The 9486-nt window shown below is 34.5% G+C and overlaps 3 protein-coding genes across 3 annotated transcripts in view; 2 read left to right on the forward strand and 1 right to left on the reverse strand.

Annotated features, from left to right (window-relative positions):
- LOC102602009 (CASP-like protein 1) overlaps positions 1-2233 on the forward strand; it is a 3680-nt gene extending 1447 nt beyond the window's left edge. The window contains exons 2-3 of the mRNA XM_006342716.2: positions 1376-1502; positions 1781-2233. Of these exons, the coding sequence (XP_006342778.1) occupies positions 1376-1502; positions 1781-2005 (352 nt within the window). The 3' untranslated portion in view covers positions 2006-2233. The remainder of the gene's footprint in view (positions 1-1375; positions 1503-1780) is intronic.
- A 686-nt stretch (positions 2234-2919) lies between these two features.
- Positions 2920-5634, reverse strand: LOC102602338 (divinyl chlorophyllide a 8-vinyl-reductase, chloroplastic). The gene is made up of 2 exons (XM_006342717.2): positions 4122-5634; positions 2920-3105 (listed from the first exon to the last, which is right to left on the reverse strand). The coding sequence occupies exon 1, from the start codon at positions 5435-5437 to the stop codon at positions 4175-4177; it is 1263 nt and encodes a 420-aa protein (XP_006342779.1). The 5' UTR covers positions 5438-5634; the 3' UTR covers positions 2920-3105; positions 4122-4174.
- Positions 5635-6387: 753 nt separating this feature from the next.
- Positions 6388-9052, forward strand: LOC102602675 (uncharacterized). Its single transcript, XM_006342718.2, has 4 exons — positions 6388-6537; positions 6922-7065; positions 7176-7424; positions 8583-9052. The coding sequence occupies exons 1-4, from the start codon at positions 6466-6468 to the stop codon at positions 8859-8861; spliced, it is 744 nt and encodes a 247-aa protein (XP_006342780.1). The 5' UTR covers positions 6388-6465; the 3' UTR covers positions 8862-9052.
- Positions 9053-9486: the final 434 nt, after the last annotated feature.

The following is a 9486-nucleotide window of genomic DNA, read 5'->3' on the forward strand; positions in this document are numbered from 1 at the left end:
TTGAAATAATATATTAAAAGATAAAAACTATGAAAAAATATAAGAAATATTTAAAAATTATATCAAAGTAAATATTTTTATGTATAAATAAAATTTTAAAATTATATATATAATGTCGGGTTGGTTTTTTTTTAGTTAAAACCAAACCAACCCAAATATAGTCGGATTTTTTTTTTCAATACCAAACCAACCACTAGTCGGTTTTTTGACTTGATTTGCGATTTGGTTTGGTTTTCGGTTCGATTTTGTACACCCCTAGATAATACCAATAGTAGGACATGCTAATAAATTCTGAAAATACAATATTACTAAGAGTACGTTTTGATTGACTTAAAAAAATAGCTTTTAAATAAAAATAAATAAAAAGTCATATTTAAATGACTTTTAAGTCAAAAAAGATAAAAAAAAATAGGGGTAGACCTACTTTTGATTTTTAAGTTATTTTTAAATTTGTCAAACGCTTTCAAAAGCTAAAATTAACTTAAAAATATATTTAACCAACTTTTAAGTCAATCCAAACAAACTCTAAAAAGAAAAAGTACTCATTTAATTTGGTCATGCGTTGAGAAGATAGTACTAGTTGGTATGTAAGCTAGACTAAGGCCCGTGGTAATAAATGAAATATCTTAGTTACACTTTCTTCTCAACGAAAGAAAGATAATAATTTACTATAGTTTTATGTCATGAATTAAGATGAGAAAATAAATTAATACCTATGGTTTTGTGTTGACAGTGTATGCGGAAACATGTTGCATGTATAATTTAGTTTGATGTAAAACGCATAACTTTTTACTATTATCTGTTGGAACACGATTTATAGGACTTCTTGCTGCCTTAACTTGTGACGACAATAAATTCGAGATTATTCTAAGCTGATGCACAGAGTATTTCGCATTCACCTAGTCCTCACTATTTTTTTCCTTTTTTTTTTTTTCTTGTTGTTCTCAATATTGACTGGAACTTTGTATATGTATTTTCCTTTGAATAAATGCAGAACGGGGTGGTTGCAATTTGCAAAGCTAACTTTTTCTTCATGTATATCTATTCTTTTCGAATTTTGAATAATAAATCTGAAAATATGATTAGAAAACAATTAGCAAGTGGATTTGCAGCTGCCTCAACTGGCAAAATTATATTTTTGGACTCACATCTCATAATTAGGATTCTGTCAAAATTTCTTATTTTTATAGTATCATTTAATGCATAATATATCTTGACACTTGACTATACTGTTTCACCTTCCTTATTTTTTCTTGTTTATCTTTTTTATTCATTTTGACTATAATTAATATTGATCAAAATTGATCTTTAATTTCTAACTAATTTTTTTTAAAAAAAAAAAACTAGCTAATTCTGATGAATTTGTGTGTTGCAGCTATTTTGTAGTAGCACTCTCTGTGGCTGGTTTCTTCAGCCTAATTACTACACTAGGCTCATTGTACTCCCTCATCAAGCCTGGTTGCTGTGCAAAGATCATTTCCCACTTCATTGTCATTGATGTGGTAAGTTCTGATCGCCTTTTTCTTCAACGATAAATTAAGATGGAATTAGGTATCTCCAAGGTAGTGTGTGTTGTGCTTGAGGCCTCTCGAGCGCGTATCACTATTTCCATACAATGGTTTTAGGAAGTAGGTTATGAAATTTTGGTATGGACTATACTATCACAGTCAAGACACGCGAGGAGTACTTAGAATATTGTTCACTGTCACTATGGCACGTTTATTGATTAAATCTTGAGTTTACCAGAACTCACTAGCTTAATGTTTGTGTAAACTTGCAGCTTTTGCTAGGAATAGTGGCATCAGCAACCGGAGCAGCAGGATCGGTGACTTACATAGGACTAAAAGGCAACACTTATGTGGGGTGGCGAGAGATTTGCACACTGTATGGCAAGTTCTGCAGATATCTTGGAGCTTCTATAGGAGTCTCATTGTTCGCGAGTGTTATGCTTGTGCTGCTTGTTCTCCTCTCTGTATACTCCCTTTCTAAGAAGATACCAAAGTGACTAGACAGCTATTGAAAAGTGAATTCTTGATGTATAGCAGAACATCCCTTGGTAAATGTCAGTATGTGAAAGTGTGTTTGTATGTATTGTTCAAATTTGGGTTCTCTGTATGTTTGGCCATTTTCTTGTGCAGTTGGTGAAAGTAGACATTGCACCAGTTCTTGTATATGAATTCATTCATGTAATTGTATTGATGTTGAACAGAAAGTTCCCGACTTACATTCTCTATCTTCGATCAATCCTTATCATACAGCAGAGGACCAAAAGCATTTTGGAGTCAATTGTGGTAAATTGCCAGTTAAGCAGATAAAATATGAAGACTGGCTAAGACATGAATTAGCCACAAAGCTCCATATCTAGGACTTGATTAGATTTGTCTTTGAAGCTTATCGATACTTGAGACTTCATATTCATCATGGGCCCTAAATTTAAGACAGGATGTTTTGATGAGGCCTAAATCCTATAGCAACCTTGAATGAACACCTCAAATATTAAACAGAAATCGATATAAATGAGAAACTATAACGTGATCGATGAAATCGTGAGAATTGGCATCTATTGGGATACAAGTAACACTAGTACATCTATTGAAACAATGGAACATTTCCAGTACCTATACACATAGACTAGCAGTGCATGCATAATCTTCTGAATAAATAGTTCAAAGAAAAAGAAGAAAAAAACTATAACGTTGGAGAACGTCCAGAATCGGATAAACATATCTGTTCAAACTAGCCAAGAAAAAGACATCTAATTCTTATGCATCCACTTGCTTTCTTACCTATAATCTACATAATTATCCTTATCTAGATTTTGAGTAAAATTACTCTCAGGATTATTTTTCCGACAAGCATAAACCTTACCATATTAATGTAATGAAAGAAACATTTCCAAAATAAGACAAAACAGAGTAATAGTAAACCTTTATAGGATGCAAGTTTCATTATATTAAGATAGCAAACAGAGAAGTACTTCAAGTGAAAAGTATAAACAATCTTAAATATCCTATGGAGTGTAACGTAGGGCACATATCACCCTTATCTTTTTCGCTCAAGAACCCTGCTATATACTTGTGGAAGCATAAGACAAGTAAATACCACCTACAATTACATATATTGCACCAACTGATGAGAGAAAACTTAAAAGAAGGATGATGAAGAAGGGAACCTTATTAGTAATTGCTAGTTAGTCAGAACCAAATAACAAGCATGAGTCTTACAGATAAAATGCTCTCTATGTACTCTACCTCAATTTTAACACCTCATCATAAACCAACAAAACCTGGTCATTGCAGGCAAATTAAGTCAACCGTGATTGCAATAACCAGTCCTAAAAACAACGTGTATTAGTTAACTCGTATAAAGTTGTTTCAATACTTATTAGTATATATTATCAGAGAATAAGATCTAATCAAAAACAGAAAGACATCAAATAAACATCACCTTTTGAGTACATCCAATTGTCTCATAATTAATCACTCCAGCTCATTAGAAATTTAAGCTTGAAAGGGAGAAGGTTTTTCCCAGTTCAGTTATATCTCTCCCAAGTTTGCGCGAAATTCCATCAAGGGGAGTTGCAAGGTAGTTATCTAACAGTTTACACAAAACTACTAGAGAGATCACCCTTTTATCACTTAATTGGCTCCCTCTCCACCATTCTGGTCTTTGACATTACCTTCGAAAAAGGATTAATTAAATTGGTCACATGGTATAAAATTTACCTTTTGATATCTTAAAATACCACCAATATGGCTAACTATAGCAGATCCTATAAAATGCAGTTTGACAACTGGGCAGTTTCCATATTTTGTTTGCAGAAATAGAACTCTCTTATTTGAGACAACTCTGTTCAACAGCAGTTTTACTCCACCATCTGTTCTCTAGCAGATCCTAGAGTTGCAGTTCGATGGCAGGATAGTTTCCATATTCTGTATGCAGGAAAAGAATTCTCTAATTTGACACCACTAGTTACAGAAAGTAACTACTGAGATATGTGCACATTATAAGTAAGCTGCTTAACATTCCAAAATGTAGCATGTATTCATATTAGAGTATAATTTGCACATAAATAAATTGTGAACTTATCAATATCTGCTACAGCCGGACAAACTGCATACCTCAAAATCGATTTGTCGGAGAGTAGCTAGTTAAGACTTCTTTGATAGAGTATTTAGAATATTGTTTGCTCCCCCAACTCCTGACCAGTCATTCCTTCTTTCAGTACTCTTTGGAAAAAATCTTCCAATGTATCATTTCCATAACTTGGTGTTGCCTCAGCATTATATTCACCAGTCTCAGGATCCCAAATCAACATGCTCTCAGCTGCATAATACCTACCAATCTTCCCAAACTCGGCCGCATCTTCCAACGAAGGAAATATTTTTACAAGGAAGTCAAGAAATCCTATTGCAAAATCCATTATTTCAATTGGCACCTTGAGAAATTTGGGTTCTTTCCCCACAAGTTTAAACAACATTTCCCCTTGTTCTAATGGTGTCAATGCCTTCCCAGGTCCTCCAATTGGCAAGACCTGATTGATTTTATCCTCTTTCAGTACACAATCAGCAATAAAAGAAGCTAAATCTTGCTCACTTATCGGCTTGCAAGCACACAACTTTCCATCCCCAAACATCACATAAGGTTTCCCATCTTTCACCAATTCAACTTGACCTCCTAAGCTCTTGAAAAATGCAGTAGGTCTAACAATACTATAAGTAAATCCATTATCTTCTTCAGCTTCTTTCATCAATTCCGCCTCGAATTTCAGCTTAGCTCTTTGAAATTCAAGAAGGGGCTTTTGCACACAAATTGCAGACAGCAAAACAAAGTGTGAAGCCCCAAACTTCCTCCCAGCAACAAGACTATTCTTTGTGGCCTCATAATCAATATTCCAAGAATCTTTTACCCCACCATTTCGACTAGCAAGGCAAGACACAACAACATCAATTGAAACCCCTAAACCTTGTACACTTTTCTCCAAAGTCTCCAAATTGGTAACATCAGAAAAACACACATTAGCTCCATTTAACTGTTCCAAGGTATCATCTTTACTATTCTTTCCTTTAATACCACTTTTTTCTCTAGCCACAGCTATAGCATTGAAGCCTCTACTGGTTAACTCCTTAACCACAAATTTCCCAATGTACCCAGTTGAACCCACAACCAAAACATTGATATCTTTTGGATTTTTACCTCTGAAAGAAATGTTGGAGGTTTCAACAGTAGAGGCAGCTGAAGCTATGATGGGTTTAAGTTTTCTTGAACTAACTCTAAAGGGTCTTCCAGATACATTGACAGAAAGAAAAGGAGTAGCATAAGGGACTGTTCTTACCTGAACATGATTGATGAAATGAGATGAAAAAAGTTGCCTAAAGTAATGATCTTTAGTTGATTGAAGAAGTGTGAGTCCACTGGAAGGAGCAAAAAGAGACATTTTCCTCAACTAGTTCAAGAAACTTGGATGCTGGCCAAGAATTCTGGTGGTCTTAATCAGTAGCATTTCATAGGAAAAATAAATTTTTGAGGTGGTTGATGACAAATGGAAGTTGAGCTCATCATATGCTAGAATTAGAATGATTGGTTGAAATTGGAGGGGAGAACCTGGAGAATCTTTATCCTGTCCAAAAGCAATAAATCCATTGGGCCTTGGATCTTTTATTTCGGGGCAAATGACGGTAACTTACATGGATCTCATTAATTTAAGAGTTAATTATGTAAATACACTTTAATTTGTAATATTATGTGTCTTATCAAATTTTGGTGCGCCCAAATATATGTATCTTGGGATACATGAGTCAAAATTGGATATAATTTATTCTAGATATATTGTATTCAAGTGAAATCACATATATCTAGGATACATAACAAATCTCTCTTGCCTTTCTTTCATCTCGCTCTCACATGTATCTGATATTTCAGATACATGTGAATCACACTAGATACACACAAATACATGTATCTAGTGTGTATTTAGTGTGATTCGAATGTATCTGAGATACACTCGCCTTCCTCCTTATTTTAGTGTATCCGTTAGAAAAAATGTATTTAAATGTATCTTCCTCAATATATGGTAGAAAACTCTTAATTAATAATAAGATTGTATTATGAAAGTATAGATAATACATTGATTCCGAAAATGATTCGTTGTTGTCCATCATTCATTAACAACCCAAAAAGCCTAAAACAAATGGCCCAATACACAGAATTTTACAACCCAAAAGCCTAAAAATGGCCCAATCTGAATTTTACTGGTTTCTTGGTAAAATTTCCTTAATCAGAAGTGATTACATTTCACTTACACAGAAAATTTAGAGAATAAAAATGTGTACTTGAAAGAAATTATTGTCAAATAATATGGATGATGGCACGTGTTTGATGACGTAGCAGGACGGTGAACATCATCTCTTTTTCCCAAATGGACACGCATTTTAGCTTCGCTGAGCAGAAAAATTCTGAGCTTCGATGGACTCATCCTTGTCTTCACAAGAATCAATTCCCGATGATATTGCCCTCAAAATAGCTTCTTCTCTTCAGGTAATCCTTTTTTTTTTTCCTTAAAGAGGTTGAATTTTTCCATTTTCTTATTGTCGGCAGTCGGTTGTTATGGAAATTTTTCTTGTATCCTTTAAAATTACTTGTTATCATTCAGATTATCCGGAATTGAATTTATTGTTTTCTGTCTTGTGTTGAGTGTTGAAAATGGTTTTCTTTTCTTGATTTTGCTACTTTGTTAGAATTAATTGGCTTTCTGATTACTGGGTTGTGTTGAAAATCGTTTTCTTCTTCATATTTTTTGTTTAAAAAAATTACTATGTTGAATTTCTGGTTTGTTAAAAATTGTTTTCTTCCTATTTTTCCAGCTTCCTGATTTTGCTACTTTATTAGAATTAATTTGCTTTTTGAAATATAATTTTGAAGGTAGGTGATCTTTGCTCGTTGGGAAGTTGTTCTCGGTTTTGGTGGGAGCTGTGTGGGTCTGATTATATATGGGAATCTCTTTGTAAAAAAAGATGGCCTGCTCTTGCTCTTAAGATTGAGTCTTATAATAACCAGCCCCATGAGGTTAGTATAACTAAATGCATATTTCACCCAAATCTGTCCCATTTTGGTTTGAATTGATCAGTCAGTCACCTTGTATCTTGATGCAAAGAGTGGTCTACCTAAAAATGCAGGAATGGAGAGTGTTCTATATTAGGAAGCACAATGAAATGGCAGGAAAAGCAAAAGGCGTAATTGATTTTGTCAATCGCTGTTTGGCATTTGAGTCGATTGAGGTGGGGCATTATCTGAAAGCAGTAAGAGATCTGGATTCGATCCTTTTTGGGTTTGAAGATGTCTATACATTCTTCCTTAAATCCAAGCACAATGTGCTGCTGAACTTGATTGGTTTGCACTACTGCCTTATCTGGCTTGGTTTGCCGGTAATCAAATGCCCTGCTTTTCGCTACAAATTTGTTTCATTACTTTATTGCTTTTGTTACAAATTTGTTAACACCCGGTTTTTCTTTATGTTGTCTGTGAATTAAGTGTTAATACCACTTGAATCTTTTTACATGATGAACTTTGCTGGAAATAAATGACATATTTTATTTGTGGTGTACTGCTTGAGCTGCCGTAAGAGCTAGATCTTTTAGTTGACTCATATTACCACAGTCTTTTTGCCGTGGTTTAAAACTTTCTATTGTCCTTCGCGGGAGGTGGAATACTTTCAACTGTGCACTGTAAATAGATTTGAGTTTGTATTCTAGCTAGTTGAAGTATCAAAAAGTTAGTTAAGTCTCAACTCATGATATTGGAGTGAAGTAGTTATTATGTTGCTTGGACTCTTCCAAAAATATCAATGGATGCGTGTCTGATTCTCCAAAAGTAGTTCATTTTTGGAGAATCCAACACGGGTGTGGCATCGAAAGTGAAGAGTATGCGCAACTTAGGCCACTCACTTATTTGTTCTTTCTTGTGTTGTTCAATGTTTGATTTATTTCTTTTGTACAAATATTGATTCTTCTCCTGATAGACATATTGCATCCTAAAGTGGATGTACATGCTGAAATACAACCTAATTAATATGTTGCCTCCCCCTCTCTCTCACTGCATTTTAGCGGGACTCACCATTTTGGTATACTCTATTGAGGATCACAAAACTCCTACCTAGTGCAACTAAAGCTAATTTAGACATTAATATCTATAGCTTATGGTTGTAAGTTAGACCATGTAAAAATGTGGTCACTGCAGCGAAAATGATTTAATTGGTTAGCCAGAGTACGGTTTGGTTGTAGCTGCTTCCAGTTAGTGTTAGCCTTACGAGTTATGTGTTCTCTCCATCTTCTGTGGATGGTGCAATTGGCACTAATGTCTGTGTTTATCTATATCAGTGATTAAACGTGATCTAGTATCAGGCGTATGGTCTACGTTATGGAGGAAGTTACACTTCCAAGACTTGCAGAATTAGTCTAAGATTAAGCAGGCCCTCTTGGTCATCTGTTGTTGAGTAAAATTCTATTCTCGTGGACTATGAATTGTGTTTCTTTAACCTAGAATTAGCTTATTGAAGTTATTTGATGTTCATTCTTATCTACTAGGGTGAATGTGTCATGGAAATCCTAAATAACAGCAATATCTCACAAAGGGAAGTACGTGTACAATGGTGGAAGCTTGGGAGGTGGTTGTTTGGCTTTCGCCTACGTGATGAATTAATCACACGTACCGTGTCTTTAGAAGATCTTGCAACAGGGAAGGAGGAAGAAGTTCTTGGGGTACTTCATCGAGGTGCGGTACATGAGGTGATACGAGTTCAGATCTCAGAAGCTAAACCTGAATACACATCCTGGTCATTCCAGAACGTACAAAACGCAAACTAGTAAATATTAGTGTTATTTATCATGTGTACATCATTTTGTAAATATTTCAACTAAACTCTTACGTAAGACGTGTGAACTCTCTTACAATGTATCCTTTTATATTTATGTTGTTGTGAATAATGAAATCTCTGAGTGTAAGGAAGCATGTATTAAATGTAAATTTGATGGTTATCGCTTGTAAAAAGCTGCAATACTGCATTGTGTGCGTAATCTTCCGGTCATGATCAGTAGTAGTTGATCTTGTGTTTGTTTCTGTTGTTTAGTTTGTTAGAGACAACCAATATGATATAGGTAAAGAAAGTGTTCTTAACCCCTCATCACGTTTGGCACTTAAGACCCTATGATCAGTTTTTCTGCAAGTCAACTGGCAATTTGGTGTCAATGGCAACAATTGATAGAGGAGTTTCATGATCTATTCTTGTCAATGGCAACAATTGACAGATGTGAAGAAACCATTTGAAACACAAACATCATTTCATCTTTCGAATATCTCTGTTTTTTCAATCAAATACAGGGTAATTAACATGAAAGGGACACATACATCTTTGGTAAAAGTTTTTACACAATTGGGAGATTGAAACTCAACAACTGTTTTATTTTTACAAATACAATATGGATTGAAACA

Source organism: Solanum tuberosum, unplaced genomic scaffold (genome assembly GCF_000226075.1).
Source record: "Solanum tuberosum cultivar DM 1-3 516 R44 unplaced genomic scaffold, SolTub_3.0 scf00035, whole genome shotgun sequence".
Taxonomy (NCBI): Eukaryota; Viridiplantae; Streptophyta; class Magnoliopsida; order Solanales; family Solanaceae; genus Solanum; species Solanum tuberosum.

Excerpts from the sequence above, each read along its gene's own strand:
- LOC102602675 (XM_006342718.2), top strand. The coding sequence starts at position 6,466 with ATGGACTCATCCTTGTCTTCACAAGAATCAATTCCCGATGATATTGCC. Across the intron at positions 6,538-6,921 it reads AAATAGCTTCTTCTCTTCAG|GTAGGTGATCTTTGCTCGTT; the intron begins GTAATCCTTTTT and ends ATAATTTTGAAG. Across the intron at positions 7,066-7,175 it reads ATAATAACCAGCCCCATGAG|GAATGGAGAGTGTTCTATAT; the intron begins GTTAGTATAACT and ends CTAAAAATGCAG.
- LOC102602338 (XM_006342717.2), bottom strand. The coding sequence starts at position 5,437 with ATGTCTCTTTTTGCTCCTTCCAGTGGACTCACACTTCTTCAATCAACT.